This window comes from Erythrolamprus reginae, chromosome 2, assembly GCF_031021105.1.
Source record: "Erythrolamprus reginae isolate rEryReg1 chromosome 2, rEryReg1.hap1, whole genome shotgun sequence".
Lineage (NCBI taxonomy): Eukaryota > Metazoa > Chordata > Lepidosauria > Squamata > Dipsadidae > Erythrolamprus > Erythrolamprus reginae.
Window position 1 is genome coordinate 37,551,241 of NC_091951.1, and position 18,806 is coordinate 37,570,046.

The 18,806-nt window shown below is 46.5% G+C and overlaps 1 protein-coding gene across 5 annotated transcripts in view; it reads right to left on the minus strand.

Moving 5' to 3' along the window:
• Positions 1 to 4,161: 4,161 nt before the first annotated feature.
• The window catches only part of LOC139160198 (zinc-binding protein A33-like), a 69,896-nt gene continuing 55,251 nt past the window's right edge, over positions 4,162 to 18,806 (minus strand). For 4 of the 5 annotated variants that reach the window (XM_070737826.1, XM_070737824.1, XM_070737825.1 and 1 more), the window contains exons 4-7: positions 12,311 to 12,544; positions 10,222 to 10,244; positions 7,623 to 8,047; positions 4,162 to 6,758 (exon numbers count right to left, since the gene is read on the minus strand). In XM_070737826.1, the coding sequence (XP_070593927.1) occupies positions 6,253 to 6,758; positions 7,623 to 8,047; positions 10,222 to 10,244; positions 12,311 to 12,544 (1,188 nt within the window). In that variant the 3' untranslated portion in view covers positions 4,162 to 6,252. The remainder of the gene's footprint in view (positions 6,759 to 7,622; positions 8,048 to 10,221; positions 10,245 to 12,310; positions 12,545 to 18,806) is intronic. The other variant, XR_011557899.1, reaches the window with a different exon arrangement.

Consider the following 18,806-nt stretch of genomic DNA (forward strand, 5'->3'; position numbering starts at 1 on the left):
GTGGAAAATGCCCGACTTAAAGTCCAGCAGAGCCGAGAGGCCTTGAAGGCCACCCGAGAGGAGTATCAAAGGAGCTTTGAAAATTTCAAAAAGCAGAACGAAGAACTGACTGAGATTCTATGCGTTATGCGAGGGTACCAGGTTAAGGAAGTGGATTTTGACACGGCCAGGAAAATGCTCATCAAGGGTTTAGAGGCCCTCAGTCGGGTAAAAGAGCAATGGGAAAAGATGGTGAGGTTTTTCCAAATGATCTCCAGCTTAATCGAGACCTGCCTGGTGTGGAGCGTGAAAGAATTCGCCGACACCATGGATGGTGCCCAGAAGGTCTCCAGCTACTCATCCAAAGCTTTCATGGCTGATCTGGTTTACGGACATATCTTCAACGCCTCCAGCGTAGCTCAGCTGGTCGCCATGATTTCAGAGACTTACACCATGGTGTCGGAGAAGTACCTGATGGAGCGGGTGAGCAACTTAGGGCGCCTGCTTGCCATGGAAGCCGAGGATTCAAGTCTAGCTGCCAAACGAGCCGAGTTGGCGGAAGGCTGCGACGCAGCCCGGAACGCAGTGAAGGAGCTGGTCTTGCAGAAGAAAGCCGAGTTTGAGAGAAGTCTGGAGGCCAGAGCTGAGGCCATCGAAAAGGAGATGCGCGCCGTTCTGCCGGCAAATAGGGAAGCTGCTGACCCTCACCTGAGTCCAGTTGGTCCAGAAGAAGAAAGCAAGTTCATTTGAATCCAGTATCTTGGAGGGAAATACTCCAAGGCAGCTATGGCAATTATAAACCCCTGCCCTGGCCACAATTGGATCAATGTAGTTATAATTACTTTATACATTATAACTACATTATAACTATAGAAAATGGAATGGAATGGAATAGAATAGAATAGAATGGAGTAGAGTAGAGTAGAGTAGAGTAGAATAGAATAAGAGAATAGAACAGAATAGAACAGCAATGATGAACAATCAATGTTCATAAAAATCTTAAGGATACAAGCAACAAGTTACAGTCATGCAGTCACAGGTGGGAGGAAATGGGTGATAGGAATGATGAGAAAAAACTAGTAGTAATAGTAGTGCAGACTTAGTAAATAGTTTCACAGTGTTGAGGGAATTATCCTCAACAAGAAAGGTCATAATTATCCTCACAGGACAAGAAAGGTCATAAAACAGGGCAAACCTTAATATTTTATTTCACTACATAGATTTTGGGCTGAGTTGTGATCATAAGTCAATGGACCTATGGATGTTTATGTTCAATGAAATAGTGAACAAAACATTGATTGTAATTTGGTTTATCGATGGATATTCTCACTTGGTTATTTGGTTAAAGAAATAAACCCAGTTTTATAGTTTTATCACATTTGGCCTATTGCATCTTTTAGTAAAACCAGTTATCTCTTGCTGATCTTGGTTTGTTATTTTTTACTGTTTTATAGTGCTTTTTTTAAAAAAAAAAACTAATACAAAGAGCCGGGGTGGCGCAGCAGGTAGAGTGCTGTACTGCAGGCCACTGAAGCTAACTGTAGATCTGAAGGTCAGCGGTTCAAATCTCATCACCGGCTCAAGGTTGACTCAGCCTTCCATCCTTCCGAGGTGGGTAAAATGAGGACCCGGATTGTGGGGGCAATAGGCTGGCTCTGTTAAAAAATGCTATTGCTAACCTGCTGTAAGCTGCCCTGAGTCTAAGGAGAAGGGTGGCATAAAAATTGAATAAATAAAGAAATAAAATAAATAAATAAATAAATAAATAAGTAAGTAAACAAGTAAACAAACAAACAAATAAATAAATTTGCTTTCTTTATTTCCACAAGAGCATTAGATGCTTAGGATTGCTGGTTTTATTTTGAGGGACAACAGCATCTTATCGGAATGCACGCAATAAACACCAGCTTATGCATCTGCAAGATCCATCAATTTTTTTTGTCAAAATAAAGAAAATAACCTCAGGATATTGCCGCACCAGCGCCATTCCTTTCATGCACCATGCGATGCCATAAAACAGGGGTGTCAAACTCATGGCCCGCAGGCCAAATGCATCACGCGCTGGCCACGCCTACCCCCAGGTTTAGTGAAGGGGGGGAAAAGTTGTGATAGGTTGCGTGCAGAGGTGGGCTGCAACCAATTTGCATCGGTTCAAGCGAAGTGGCTGTTAAGGTTTTTACCAGCTCAGAGAACCAGCTAATCCCATCTCTGTCTGGCCCTGCCACATGCTGCCCCTCTCCTCCCAGGAGTTCCCCTGTGTGACGTGCTTTGGATTCCAGGTTAGGGCAAGAGGTCTTCCAGGCTCAAAATGGGCTGCTTTGGGGAAAACTGTTTCACCCTCCTGGGGAAAGCTGTTTCACCCTGGAGTGCAAAAAACAGGCCAACAGTAAGGTGACCAGACAGTCCCACTTTTTAATAATATTCTTTCAGCTGTGGCGAGGGGGGGCGTTTGCCCAGGTTCGCCTGGTGCACCAGTTGCGGCCCTATCTGGACCTGGAGTCACTGCTCACAGTCACTCATGCCCTCATCACCTCGAGGCTCGACTACTGTAGTGCTCTCTACATGGGACTACCTTTGAAGAGTGTTCGGAAACTTCAGATCGTGCAGAATGTAGCTGCGAGAGCAATCATGGGCTTTCCCAGATATGCCCATGTTACACCAACACTCCGCAGCCTGCATTGGTTGCCGATCAGTTTCTGGTCACAATTCAAAGTGTTGGTTATGACCTATAAAGCCCTTCATGGCACCGGACCAGATTATCTCAGGGACCGCCTTCTGCCGCACAAATCCCAGTGACCGGTTAGGTCCCACAGAGTTGGCCTTCTCCGGGTCCCGTCGACTAACCAATGTTGTCTGGTGGGACCCAGGGGAAGAGCCTTCTCTGTGGTGGCCCCAGCCCTCTGGAACCAGCTCCCCCCAGAGATCAGAATTGTCCCCACCCTCCTTGCCTTTCGTAAGCTCCTTAAAACCCACCTCTGTCGTCAGGCATGGGGGAATTGAGATATTCCTTCCCCCTAGGCCTATACAATTTATGCATGGTATGTTTGTGTGTATGTTTGGTTTTTAACAAGGGTTTTTAGTTATTTTAAATATTAGATTTGTTATATGCTGTTTTTATTATTGTTGTTAGCCGCCCCGAGTCTACGGAGAGGGGTGGCATACAAATCTAATAAATAAATAAATAAATAGATAAATAAATAGTCCCGCGGTGTTTAAAAAATGTCCCAATTTTAACAGACATCTGTGTTAACAGACCTCCGCCCAGCAATTTTAGGAGAAACCTGAAGCAGTGCAGAGCGGTGACGACTGGGCATTTGAAAAGCGTTGGCAGCTGGGGAAGTTCCAGTCCTTCTGGCCAGCTTCTTCGGTGCAAAAGGCCTGGGCAGCTCAGCTGCTGAGCCTCTTCTCCTTCCCCCCTCCGCATCTTCTTCCTCCGCCCTCTCCCCGACTTGGCTATGGCTTGCGGCATGACCTGATTTTGATCCTTTGCTGAGCCTGGCCTTGCTAAAACGACAGGGGAGGGAAGGAGGAAGAGAGAGAAAAAGAGAGAGGGAGAGGGAGGAAGACAGAGAGAGAAAAAAGAAAGGAGAGAGATAAAGAAAGAAAGAAAGAAAGAGGGAGGGAGGGAGAAATAGAGAGAAAGGGAGGGAGCAAGAGGAAGGGAAGGAGGAAGAGAGAAAGGGATGAAGGAAGAGAAAGAGAAAGAGAGAAAAGGAGAGAAAGGAAGAGAAAGAGAAAAAGAGAGGAAGGAAGAGAGAGAGAGAGAAAAAGAGAGGGAAAAGTTAGAAAGGAAGGAGAGATAAAAAAGAGCGAGAGGGAGGGAAGGAGGGAGAGAGAGAAAAAGAGAAATAGAAAAAGAGGGAGAAAGAGAGAAAAAAGAGAGGAAGGAAGGGAGAGAAAGATAAAGAAAGAGTGAGGGAGAGAGAGAGAAATAGAGAGAAAGGAAAAAGAGAGAAAGAGAAAATAGAGAGAAAGGAAGAGAGAAAGAAAAGGGGATGGAGAGAGAGAGAGAAAGGGAGGGAGGAAGAGTAGAGAGAGAGAGAAAGAGAGACGGAAGGAAGGAGGGAGGGAGAGAAAGAGGGGAAAAAAGAGAGCTTTGACCCCAAAGCACCTAATTTCTTTGCTCCCAAAGACCTGGTCTCTCACCAACTTACAGCCAGGCAATAAAACAGCAGAATGTTATTAGCTTGGTAGGAATTCTTTATTTCTTTCAGTCCCACCCCATATTTTTTTTCCTTTGTCCAGATCTTTCACTCTATACCAAGATTGACTTCGATTTCCTAGATTATACTGTATATACATAATTATACATAATGAACAGGATACAGTAGGAATGGAATAGCATTCCTTATTTGGCCAAATGTGATTGGACACACCAGGAATCGTCTCTCAGTGTACATATAAGCAGCAAGTGATAAAAATCAAAATTATAATCAAAAAATAAAATAATCATAAATCATACATAAAATATACACCATATGATCATCATAGATACTAAATAAGTAAGCAAAATAAACCATAATAGGATATTGAATAAAATCAATCAATATAAACGATGAGATACAAACAACAAAGCTACAGTTATAACATGCCAAAGGAATAGGAAATAGGAAAGATGAGAAGGAAAATAGTAATAAAGCCCAGGACATACGTTTCACATCCCAGAGCATAAAAGCACTGCTGTGGGAATTAGTCGTTTGGCATGATGGTGGCACTGGGGTGGGGGAGAATTGTCCCTGTGTCTAGTTATTTTGATGTGTAATGCTCTATAGCAGTGATGATGAACCGATGGCACAGGTGCCACAGGTGGCACGTGGAGCCATATCTGTTGGCACACAAACCGTTGCCCTAGCTCAGCTCCAGTGTGCCGGCCAGTTGATTTTTGGCTCACGCATAGGCTCTGGGAGGGCGTTTTTGGCTTCCAGAGAGCCTCCGGGGGAATGGGGGAGGGCGTTTTTGGCTTCCAGAGAGCCTCCGGGGGAATGGGGGAGGGCGTTTTTGGCTTCCAGAGAGCCTCCGGGGGAATGGGGGAGGGCGTTTTTGGCTTCCAGAGAGCCTCCGGGGGAATGGGGGAGGGCGTTTTTGGCTTCCAGAGAGCCTCCGGGGGAATGGGGGAGGGCGTTTTTGGCTTCCAGAGAGCCTCCGGGGGAATGGGGGAGGGCCTTTTTACTCTCCCCTGGCTCCAGGGAAGCCTTTGGAGCCTGGGGAGTGCAAAACACAAGTCTACTGGGCCCACCAAAAGTTGGGAAAAAATCCATTTCTCACCTCCAGAGGGCCTCTGGTGGGTGGGGAAAGCTATTATTTATTTTATTTTATTTATTTATTTGTCCAATACACAAATACATAGGAAGAAAAATAGACATGTAGTAATATATATAAGGGTAAAAGTGAACTTAGAGGAGGGGATATATGAAAGAAAGAAAATATATATGATAAGTGAGAGAAAGGGAAGACAATTGGACAGGGGACGAAAGTCACACCAGTGCACTTATGTACGCCCCTTATTTTCACCCTTCCCGAGCATTGAATTATGAATGTGGGCACTCGCATATGCGCGATAGTGTGTGTGCATACGCTCTTTCGGCATCTGAGGAAAAAAGGTTTTGCCATCACTGTTCTATAGAATTATAGGGTGAAGAGGAAAACCATCACTTGATACAGATACAAATATAACCCAGTACTTATACATTTGACCATCCCTACTAAGGCCTTCCCAACCAAGGACAGGAAGTATGGCTTGTCTTCATCCTATCTGCCAGCAGTGGAACTCATTGAAAGCAGGTAAAAATCTTGCACCACAGGTGGACAGAGGCAGCCTCTCTCCTCACTACGGTCAACAGGTCAAGGAAATTAAACTTGTGGGAAATAGAAGGACATAAGTGCACTGGAGTGCCTTTCGTCCCCTGTCCAATTGTCTTTCCTTTCTTTCACCTAACTTATATATTCTCTTCCTTTCATATATCCTCTCCTCTAAGTTCACTTTCACCCTCTTCTATATTATCACATGTCTATTTTTCTTCCTATGTATTTGTGTATTGGACAAATGAATTTTTTAAAAAAAACTTGAAAGCTACACTTATTGCACTTGCTGTGCCTAGAACATGCCATCATGGACCACAATAGTCAGGTTACACCAGTTTCGAATCTTGGAGCAACTGCTTACAAAAGAGGGCATAGGATGGACTTTCTCTTAAAACAGCCACCCTGACGCACCTCAATGTTTTCAACTTTCACCAGGCTGTTCTTTGCAATGCTACATCCAGAGCTAAGATCTCAAAGTTGGAAAGTCGACACCAAGAGGGGGTAGTCCGTTTGAGTGCTGAGAATGGGCACCATGGAACCACGGAAACATGCTTGGAAGGTGTAAAGGTGGGTCATGCTTCTGCTGTCGTAAAAGGAGAGCTGCCCACCTTCAAAGTCCAGGTAGACCCCAACTCTTTCTATCTGCCCAGAGACCGAGAGGGGAGTGCGGGGCTCACTCAGAGCTTGGTACTCTCCACACGTCAGCTCAATAGCCCACACCCCTTCCTTGGGCAGAAAGTTCAGCTTCCTCTTGCGCTTCACAGGCCTTTTGGCCATCCCCACTATCCAATCTGTGCTCTCCCTGACATCGACCTCCCAGTAGAAGCAGCCAGTGATAATGCCCGGCTGTCCCATCACATATGGGTTGCAGTTGAGCCTCTTCAGATTTTCTTGCTGGAACCTGACCCCGGTGTCTTCTTCCACGAGGACCAAGCTGGGATGAGCTGAGTTGCAGTCTAAAGTGATGCTTGCAGGGACTGGAGAGGAAAGATGGAAGGAATTCAGAAATGAACAAGAACAGATGTGTAACAGGTAAAGGTTCCCCTCGACTCTTGGGGGCCAGTTCTCATCTCTGTTTCTGAACCAAAGAGCCAGCGCTGTCTGATGAGTTCCATGGTCATGTGGCCGGCATGACTAAATGACAAAGGCACATGGAACGCTGTTAGCTTCCCACCAAAGTGGTCCCTATTTTTCTACTTGCACTTTAACATTCTTTCAGACTGCTAGCTTGCCAGAAGCTGGGGCAAGTAACGGGAGCTCACTCCACTACACGGCACGACGGATTCGAACCGCCAAACTACTGACCTTTCTGATCATGAAGATCAGCGTCTTAGCCACTGCACCCCCTTAATCTAATATATCTAATATTAGCCAGCTGTTAATAAAGCCACTGCCTTCTCCAACATGCCTGAAGCTTCCTCTCTCTCTTTTAACCCAAACTGCATTCCAATAAATAAATAGATAGATAGATAGATAGATAGATAGATAGATAGATAGATAGATAGATAGATAAATAAATAAATTAGAGCAGTTAAGCAGTTATATTCAGAAGAGTTAGTGGTAAATGGAAAGCAGGCCATCAAAGAACATGGTGGCTCGACACCATCAAAGCGGACACCAGCCGGAGCGTGGGAGAACTCAGAGAAGCAGTGCAAGATTGGAAAATGTGGGGAGACCTGGCCCATAGAATCACCAAGAGTTGGACATGACTGAATGGGTATCACCACCCCCACCCCCACATTACAGGGTTATTGCTGTGGAGTACATAGCCTTGATCTTATAAAGCATATAAAAGTAATAAACCAGTAACCAATACATTTGGTCTAAAAACCTCAACTCACTTGGATATAGCTCACTCAGGAGCGTCTTCCAGACATAGAATTGCAGAGGTCCTTTAAACTCGCCCAGGCTCAAGTCTACAGCCACCACTCCATCTTCCTCCTCCTCTTCTTTCTCCACTGCTGTCTCTTCCTCCTTCTCCTCCTCCTCTTCCTTCTCCTCTGCTGTCTCTTCTTCTTCTTCTTCTTCTTCTTCTTCTTCTTCTTCTTCTTCTTCTTCGTCATCTTCATCTTCTTCGTCTTCTTCTTCGTCATCTTCTTCATCTTCTTCCTCCTCTTCTTTTCTCTCCTCTTCCTCCTCATCAACATCTTCATCAGTCTCAATCTGACACTCACCTGCATCTTCACTGCTGGCCCCCAGCTCATCTTCTCCTACCAGTTCAGCATCTAGTTTGGATTTGTCTGGAGCTCCTTGTTCCTTACGGAGCCTGTAGGAGAAGAGCATCCCAAGGATGAGCCATTTTACAATAGCTTCCCCAATAGCAATAGCAATTAGATTTATTTACTGCTTTGCAGTGCTTTACAGCCCTCTCTAAGCGGTTTTCAAAGCCAATGTACTGTATTGCCCTCAACAATCTGGGTCCTCATTTTACCGACCTTGAAAGGATGGATGTCTGAGTCAACCTTGAGACTGGTGAGATTCGAACTGCCAAACCGCTGGCAGCCAGCAGAAGTAGACGGCAGTGCTGCATTCTAACCACTGCGCCACCACAGCTCTATCTATCAAAGCTACAGGATTCACATCTAGTTCAGGGGCAGGTTGCACTTATCTACATACCAGTGCACCATGCGCGCTTCGCAACCATATGTGTGTATATCCCCTAGTGCAATTTGGTTCTGCGCAAGCGCAAAAAATCACTGAAATCTCATGCGCGCAAGCATCCCTGCAAATATATTTTGTTTCTGCACATGCACAGGAAGCAAAAAAAGGCCAAAAAAAGATGGTGCTCCACGACAGACCAGAAAAGACGATACCAGAGCCGCCGTACACAAATTGCATAATTGGTGGGCTGCTACTGGAACAGCGCCCCTCAGTGCATCTGTAGGAACCTACCACTGATCTGGGTCCTTCTACAGAAAGATTTCTGAGCACCTCTGACCAGAACCGTATGCCATTTTCTTCTTTCACCCCTTTTAATGGATTTATACAACAAGGAAAAATAGAATGGAAAATATTGGACTAAATTGGGAGCATGTAGAATAGGAAGAGAGTTACACTGAGACCATCTCCTGTTCCATAAATCAGGTTTTAATAGAATCACCCATGCATTTTTAAAAGTAATCACAGTAGAGAACAGCACAAGGCCAACATAGGATGATTCCCCCACAAAAAGGTTTAGATTCAGATCTTGTACTTCCCGGGAAAGCTGCAAAAACCAGGAGAAAGTGACGGCCATGCTGTTGCCAAGAAAATGCCCACGTCATCCTCAGAAGTGAAGACTCGTTCAAGAAAATCTCCACTTTTTTATAATAATAATAATAATAATAATAATAATAATAACAACAACAACAACAACAACAACAACAACAACAACAACAACAGAGTTGGACAGGATCTTGGACGTCTTCTAATCCAACCCCCTGCTTAGGAAGGAAACCCTACAGACAGGTGGTTATCCAACATCTTCTTAAAAACTTCCAGTGTTGGAGCATTTACAACTTCTGGAGGCAAGCTGTTCCACTGATTAATTGTTCTAACAGGAAATTTCTTCCAAGTTCAAGGTTGCTTCCCTATGTTCAGCTTCCACCCATTGCTTCTTGTTCTACCCTCAGGTGCTTTGGAGAATAGGTTGACTCCTTCTTTGTGGCAAGCCCTGAGATATTGGAACACTGCTATCATATCTCCCCTGGTCCTCCTTTTTATTAAAGGGACCATGCCCAGTTCCTGCAACCGTTCTATCTGGACTGGGACTCACTGCTCACAGTCACTCATGCCCTCATCACCTCGAGATTCGACTACTGTAACGCTCTCTACATGGGGCTACCCTTGAAAAGTGTTCGGAAACTTCAGATAATGCAGAATGCAGCTGCGAGAGCAATCATGGGCTTTCCCAAATATGCCCATGTCACACCAACACTCCGCAGTCTGCATTGGTTGTCGATCAGTCTCCAGTCCCAATTCAAAGTGTTGGTTATGACCTATAAAGCCCTTCATGGCATCGGACCAGAATATCTCCGGGACCACTTTCTGCCGCACGGATCCCAGCGACTGGTTAGGTCCCACAGAGTTGGCCTTCTCCAGGTCCCGTCGACTAAGCAATGTCATTTGGCGGGACCCAGGAGAAGAGCCTTCTCTGTGGAACCAGCTCCCCCCAGATATCAGAGTTGCCCCCAACCTCCTTGCCTTTCGCAAGCTCCTTAAAACCCACCTCTGTCGTCAGGCATGGGGGAATTGAAATTTCTCTTCCCCATAGGCTTATAGAATTTATACATGGTATGCTTGTATATTTGAGTGGTTCTTTAAATTGGGTTTTTTTAGATTGTTTTTAATATTAGATTTGTTTACATTGTCTTTTTATATTATTGTTAGCCACCCCGAATCTTCAGAGAGGGGCGGCATACAAATCTAATAAATACAAATACAAATACAAACACTACTTACCTCTCTAGCAACTCTTTTGCTTCCTGTGAGAGGGAGGAAGGGAAGGAAGGAAAGCAGGAAAAGAAAGAGAAAGAAAGAAAGAAAGAAAAAAGAAAGAAAGGTGAGATAATAGTCAAAATAATTATTTCCGTGTGTTATCACTCCCTTCCCTGAAAAAAGTATTCTGCATTTTAATGGTGTACAACAGATTGTGCTCTCAGTCCTACTTTGTTATCAGAAAAACATTTCAGTGAAATGCTATCACAACATAGAATGGTACCTCTACTTAAGAACCTAATTCATTCTGTGACCAGATTCGTAAGTAAAAAAGTTTGTAAGTAGAAGCAATTTTTCCCATAGGAATCAATGTAAAAGCAAATAATGCGTGCAAACCCATTAGTAAAGAAATAAAAGCTCAGAATTTGGGTTGGAGGAGGAGGGAGAAGAGGAAGAGGACAGAAGAAGGTGAGATGAATTTTTTAAAAAATCCAAAACTTTAAGGCTTAAAAAAAAAAGAGGGACTGAGGTGGCGAGGAGGAGCACGTGCCTCCCACACACCCGGCGCGAGGCTGCCTCCCATACACTTTGCCAGAGAGAGAAACCCAGGTGGGCGAGAGGAGGAGCACCACTGAAAGGTTCCTCTGGCAGCCCAGAAAAGCCTGAAATGGCCGGGATTTTAAGGAGGATGGCCGGGCCTTCAAGTCGCTTTCAAATTTCCTGGGAAATTTTTCTGGGCTCGGGTTCTTAAGTAGAAAATGGTTCTTAAGAAGAGGCAAAAAAATCTTGAATACACAGTTCTTATCTAGAAAAGTTCTTAAGTAGAGGCGTTCATAGGTAGAGGTACCACTGTACATAAGAAACAAAAATTGAGGACTGTAGAGTCAAAGTGTTTGAAAACCCTGGGTCATGAAGGTGCATATCCTGGACTGATTGATCTTTCCTTTACATGAACAAACACTGTGGAATCTAGCAATTGTGACAGGAAATCAGTCCGACCTATTTTATCTGTCTAAGAAAATCGATTTGGCCACCAATATGGTTCTCAGTGATTCCAGGTGGCTTACCAAGATTTTTAAAAACCACAGAGATTTTGTCAGTTATGACAAACCCTAATTGAACAAATCATGGTGTGAGACGTTTTATATCCAAATATATTTTATTCTTTATACTGTTTCCATCTTCCTTTAAAAACATTATCAGAATCTATAATGGTTTGAGAATCAGTGTCTCTAAGTTAATTAAATTAGCACTCTGCCTCAAACTCCAAAATAAGTTACCCAAAGGATTAGGTCTGCAAACACAAATGAAGATAATTAAATTAAGTCTCCCAGCAGAAATATATGTTCACAAACATACTCAATCAAACACACACACACACACACACACACACACACACACACATGCCCCTTAGCATGTACACTTCCAACTCCCAAGCAAGCTATAAACGTTTGTCACTGTAGCCCGTTTTTCTACACCTTGCCCCTAATACACCTTGTCCCTAAAAACAAATTACAGTAGTACCTCTAGATATCAGCTGCTCTACATGCGAGTATTTCAAGATACGAGCCACGAGGGGAGAGACATTTCTGTTCCTATCCCGAGCTCAAAATCGGGATACGAGCCGAGCATCCACTAGGTGGCGCAAGAATCCTTGCTTTTGGTTATCTCGGAGGGTAAAACAACTTTGTTCCAGATACGAGTTGCCTTGACATACAAGCTCCCTTATGGAACAAATTATGCTCGTATCTAGGGGTACTACTGTATTTTGCTTTCAGGAATAAATATTTCTTCTTTCCTCACTACTGCCTGGGTATCATTTTTATTTCTTCATCTACAACACCAGCTGGATCTGGAACCCCAAATTATTCTTTTGATGATGGTTTATGGTGCTATCTATGCACCCAGCATTTTTCTCCTTCCCAAGAAAACCCCACAGCCCACGATCCTCCTTATTTATTTATTCAATTTTTATGCTGCCCTCCTCCTTATGCTCAGGTCGGCTTACAACATGTTAGCAATAGCACTTTTTAACAGAGCCAGCATATTGCCCCCACAATCCGGGTCCTCATTTTACCCACCTCAGAAGGATGGAAGGCTGAGTCAAACTTACCTTGAGGAAACTTATTTGGTCTTTGCATTCAAAGCTGGCTTGTACACGGCACAGAGTTTCTGAATGTGAGGCCATCTTGCAGTCCAGTTCCTTTAACTTGGTTTCCATCTGAGCCAAGTTCTTTTCTCTCTGGTTTTCTAAGGCCTGTTTTATACCCAGCTCTCTTTCGTTCAACAGTTGGTGCATCTTCACAAACTCTCCAGAGATATGATCAGACAAGGACTCGGAACAGGTCTGGAAAAACATAGATGGAACACAGCAAGAGACTGTGGTTTGGTCAAACAGAAATGATCACCTGTCAACAATGGTGTTCGTTTTGGGGTAGAGACTCCTGAGAATACCTTGGATAGCCATGAAATAAATAAATAAATGGACCGTCACACAAATCAACTCATTTGATTTCGTATTTGAAGCACTGATGACTCAAAACATCCTACTTTGGCATATGATGCAAAGATCTAATTTTCTGAAGGAGACTTTAATACTAGGAAAAGTAAAAAGAAAGAATAAATGAGGAACAATAAAAACAAAGATGGTGGACATGCAGGGGGTGGGGGGAAAATGGAAACACCTTGAAAATCCAGATTTGGAATCCAGATTTGTGAAGCTCCCTTTGAGCAGTTTTTGTGGAAACTGGGTTCTGCACATGTCTATTGAGCTCTGCAGTGATTTTAGGAGCTGCGGTCTTGCAATCCACTCTAACAATTCGCTTTAGAGTCCGACAGTCTCTCTTCGACTATCGACCAGACCTGTGCTTGGCTGAGGATGTTTTCCCTTCTCTTTCAAAAGCAGTCATTGCTTTTGAGACATTACCTCTTGAAACGCCAAACATCCAGGCACTTTCTGTTACACTAGCGCCTGCCATTCGCGCACCAACAATTTGGCCTCTTTGAAAGTCTGAGAGGTCTGCCATTTCTAGAAGGTTATAACCAATTTCCTTAAATTTCTGTTAAAAAAAGAGATAGTTTTTAAAAAACATATCAAATAACAGAATTATAAACAAACAAACATTAAAATATGTCAAGTTTTGATTGATAGTTCTAATATTATGCCAAAAAGTCAAGTGTTTCCATTTTTCGGTCCACCCCCTGTAGTTACAGGGGCAACGGGGGAGCACCTTTGGAAGATCTGAAAAACCAACTTTGGGATTAATCATCATGGAGAAATTCGGTTTCCCTTGAAGTAGAAAATTACTTGATAGCATATAATTCATCATATTTTTCAGAGTATAAGATGCTCTGGAGTATAAGACACACCTTAGTTTTTGGAAAGGAAAATAGGGAGAAAAAAATTCTGCCTACCAGGTATTCATCTGGCTAGCGTCCTTAGTCTGGTCAGCTTCAGTACATTAGTTTGCTGGTTGTGAATGTGTGAGCGCTCACTTCGCTTGGGGCTGATAAGCAGCTTCGAAAGCACAGCTGATCTTCAGAGGGAGCTCCAGTGAGTAAAGCAGGCGAAGCGGGGAAGCGATAAGACAAGGCAGCAGCTGTTCCAAGTTGCCATTTTAAGCTCTAAGCCTCGCGTTTTCAGCCAATTGTCACCTGAAAACGCAATGTGCAGAGGCCAAAAATGGGACATGTGGAGGCCTTAAACACAGTGTGCAGAGGTGAAAACATGATGCACAGAGACGGTAATTGGCGGCGATGTGCTTTGGCGATCCCTGCAGCCATGAATGGTCCCCAGCAGTCGGGTTTCAGGCCCGGTTACGGCACGGAAACCGCTTTGGTCGCGTTGATGGATGATCTCTGGCGGGACAGGGGTTTATCCTCTGTCCTGGTGCTCCTTGACCTCTCAGCGGCTTTCGATACCATCGACCATGGTATCCTTCTGCACCGGCTGGAGGGGTTGGGGGTGGGAGGCACTGTCCTTCAGTGGTTCTCCTCCTACCTCTCTGGCCGGTCGCAGTCGGTGTTAGTGGGGTGCCAGAGGTCGACTCCTAGGTTTCTCCCTTGTGGGGTGCCTCAGGGGTCGGTCCTCTCCCCCCTGCTATTCAACATCTACATGAAACCGCTGGGCGAGATCATCCAAGGACATGGGGTGAGGTATCATCAATATGCGGATGATACCCAGCTTTACATCTCCACCCCATGCCCAGTCAACGAAGCGGTGGAAGTGATGTGCTGGTGCCTGGAGGCTGTTGGGGCCTGGATGGGTGTCAACAGACTCAAGCTCAACCCGGATAAGACGGAGTGGCTGTGGGTTTTGCCTCCCAAGGACAATCCCATCTGTCCGTCCATCACCCTGGGGGGGGGAATTATTGACCCCCTCAGAGAGGGTCCGCAACTTGGGCGTCCTCCTCGATCCACAGCTCACATTAGAACAACATCTTTCAGCTGTGGTGAGGGGGGCGTTTGCCCAGGTTCGCCTGGTGCACCAGTTGCGGCCCTATCTGGACCGGGACTCATTGCTCACAGTCACTCATGCCCTCATCACCTCGAGGTTCGACTACTGTAATGCTCTCTACATGGGGCTACCTTTGAAAAGTGTTCGGAAACTTCAGATCGTGCAAAATGCAGCTGCGAGAGCAGTCATGGGCCTACCTAGGTATGCCCATGTTTCACCATCACTCCGCAGTCTGCATTGGCTGCCGATCAATTTCCGGTCACAATTCAAAGTGTTGGTTATGACCTTTAAAGACCTTCATGGCATCGGACCAGAATATCTCCGAGACCGCCTCCTGCCGCACGAATCCCAGCGAACGATTAGGTCCCACAGAGTGGGCCTTCTCCGGGTCCCGTCAACTAAACAATGTCGGTTGGCGGGCCCCAGGGGAAGAGCCTTCTCTGTGGTGGCACCGGTCCTCTGGAACCAACTCCCCCCGGAGATTAGAACTGCCCCTACTCTTCCTGCCTTCCGTAAACTCCTTAAAACCCACCTTTGCCGTCAGGCATGGGGGAACTGAAACATCTCCCCCTGGGCACGTTTAATTTATGCATGGTATGTCTGTGTGTGTGTCTGTTAGCATATGGGGTTTTTAAATATTTAAATATTTAAATTTGTCTGATTGCTTATGATTTGTTTCTACATGTTGTGAGCCGCCCCGAGTCTTCGGAGAGGGGCGGCATACAAATCTAAGTAATAAATAAATAATAAAATAAAATCTCAAACAAAGCGTTTGGAGACTTGAAGCACAAGGCACAGAGCCCAAAAACACAAGCCATGGTCTGTAGCCATGTCTGCAGTCGCAGTATAAGACTCACCCACATTTTCAGCTTCTTACCTTGGAGAGGGGGGTGCATCATATACTCCAAAAATATGGTATTTTATGTGTTTTATCAATAGCAAAAGCAGTTAGACTTATATACTGCTTCATAGTGCTTTTACAGCCCTCTCTAAGCACTTTACAGAATCAGCCTATTGTCCCCAACAATCTGGGTGCCCATTTTACCCACCTGGGAAGGATGGAAGGCTGAGTCAACCTTGAGCCGGTGGTGAGATTTGAACTGCTGAACTACAGCTAGCAGTTAGCTGAAGTAGCCTGCAGTGCTGCACTCTTAACCATTGTCCCATCCCGGCTCATATATCAAACTTATATGCCACCCATTTCATTCATAATCAATCAATCAATCAATCAACCAATCAATGCCACAGCCGTTCCAGGGGAACGAGGGATCGTTGCGTAATAACGATCCCTTGTTCTGGCTCTGTCAGCTCAACCTTGGGTACTGGTGGTGAGTGTAATTCTGGCCCTGGGCTCAGGTTGCTGCTGCTTAATGCCAGGTCGGTGGTAAATAAAGCTCTCCTCATCCGGGACTTAATCCTGGATGAGGAGGCCAACCTGGCATGTATTACTGAAACCTGGCTGGGTCCAGAGGGAGGAGTTCCTCTCTCTGAAATTTGCCCAGCTGGGTTTCAGATATGGCATCAACCTCGACCCCAGGGAAGGGGGGGAGGAGTGGCTATTATAGCCAGGGAGAGCCTTTGCCTGCGTAGACTCATTGCTCCAGAGATTGCGGGTTGCGAGTCTCTCTTGATGAAGTTGGACTTAGGGGTTCAGGTGGGCTTGTTTCTCACGTACCTGCCTCCCAGCTGCGTGTCTAAAGCCCTGCCTGTGCTGCTCGAGGAGGTAGCCGGGTTGGCGGTGGAGTTCCCCAGACTTATTGTCTTGGGGGACTTCAACCTGCCATCACTCGGCGAAGCCTCTGGACTGGCACAAGAGTTCATGGCCACCATGACAGCCATGGACCTGACTCAAGTAATACAGGGTCCAACGCACGAGGGAGGACACGCACCCGACATGGTATTCCTCTCTGAGCAATTGAGCAATGGTCTGAGACTAAGGGGCTTAGAAGTATTGCCTTTGTCATGGTCAGACCATTTCCTACTACGGCTTGACTTCCTGGCTCCAATCCTTCCCCGCAGGGAGGCGGAACCAATTAAGATGTTCCGCCCCAGATGCCTGATGGACCGAGAGGGCTTTCAGACGGTGCTTGGGGTTATTCCAGATGCACTCGTCCACAGTTCGGCGGAGTCTCTTGCAGAAGCCTGGAACAAGGCTGCAGCGGAGGCTCTTGATCGGATTGCGCCTTTGCGACCTCTCCGCGGCGCTAGACCCCGTAGAGCTCCATGGTTCAACAAGGAGCTCCGGGAGTTGAAACGCCAGAAGAGACGTCTAGAAAAGCGATGGAGGAAGAGTAAGTCCGAATCTGATCGAACACTTGTAAGAGCTTTTATTAAGACTTACAAAGTGGCACTCAAGGCGGCAAGATGCGCGTATCATGCCGCCTTGATTGCATCAGCGGAATCCCGCCCGGCCGCTCTGTTTAGGGTGACCCGCTCCCTTCTTAATCAGAGGGGAGTTGGGGAGCCCTTGCAGAGTAGTGCCGAGGATTTTAACATGTTTTTCGCTGATAAAATCGCTCAGATCCGGGCGGACCTCGACTCCAATTGGAAAACAGAGTCGGCTGACAACGAGTCAGTTGAGGTGACTGGGGCCCGTACTTGTCCATCTGTCTGGGAAGAGTTTGATCTGGTGACACCTGATGAAGTGGACAAAGCCATTGGAGCTGTGAGTTCCGCCACCTGCTTACTGGATCCGTGTCCCTCCTGGCTGGTTTCGGCCAGCAGAGAGGTGACACGGAGCTGGGTCCAGGAGATTATCAACGCTTCCTTGGGGAGGGGATCCTTTCCATCATCCTATAAAGAGGCGCTCGTGCGCCCCCTCCTCAAGAAGCCTTCCCTGGACCCAGCCGTACTTAACAACTACCGGCCAGTCTCCAACCTTCCCTTTATGGGGAAGGTTGTCGAGAAAGTGGTGGCACTCCAGCTCCAGCGATCCTTGGAAGAAGCCGATTATCTAGGTCCCCAGCAGTCGGGTTTCAGGCCCGGTTACAGCACAGAAACTGCTTTGGTCGCGTTGATGGATGATCTCTGGTGGGCCCGGGACAGGGGTTTATCCTCTGTCCTGGTGCTTCTTGACCTCTCAGCGGCTTTCGATACCATCGACCATGGTATCCTTCTGCACCGGCTGGAGGGGTTGGGGGTGGGGGGCACTGTTCTTCAGTGGTTCTCCTCCTACCTCTCCGGTCGGTCGCAGTCGGTGTTAGTGGGGGGTCAGAGGTCGACTCCGAGGTCTCTCCCTTGTGGGGTGCCTCAGGGGCCGGTCCTCTCCCCCCTGCTATTTAATATCTACATGAAACCGCTGGGTGAGATCATCCAAGGGCATGGGGTGAGGTATCATCAGTACGCTGATGATACCCAGCTTTACATCTCCACCCCATGTCCAGTCAATGAAGCGGTGGAAGTGATGTGCCGGTGCCTGGAGGCTGTTGGGGCCTGGATGGGTGTCAACAGACTCAAACTCAACCCGGATAAGACGGAGTGGCTGTGGGTTTTGCCTCCCAAGGACAATTCCATCTGTCCTTCCATTACCCTGGGGGGGGGGAATTATTGACCCCCTCGGAGAGGGTCCGCAACTTGGGCGTCCTGCTCGATCCACAGCTCACATTAGAGAACCATCTTTCAGCTGTGGCGAGGGGGGCGTTTGCCCAGGTTCGCCTGGTGCACCAGTTGCGGCCCTATCTGGATCGGGACTCGCTACTCACAGTCACTCATGCCCTCATCACCTCGAGGTTCGACTACTGTCATGCTCTCTACATGGGGCTACCTTTGAAAAGTGTTTGGAAACTTCAGATCGTGCAGAATGCAGCTGCGAGAGCAGTCATGGGCCTACCTAGGTATGCCCATGTTTCACCAACACTCCGCAGTCTGCATTGGCTGCCGATGAACTTCCGGTCACAATTCAAAGTGTTGGTTATGACCTTTAAAGCCCTTCATGGCACTGGACCAGAATATCTCCGAGACCGCCTGCTGCCGCACCAATCCCAGCGACCAATTAGGTCCCACAGAGTGGGCCTTCTCCGAGTCCCGTCAACTAAACAATGTCGGTTGGCGGGCCCCAGGGGAAGAGCCTTCTCTGTGGCGGCCCCGACCCTCTGGAACCAACTCCCCCTGGAGATTAGAACTGCCCCTACTTTCCTTGCCTTTCGCAAGCTCC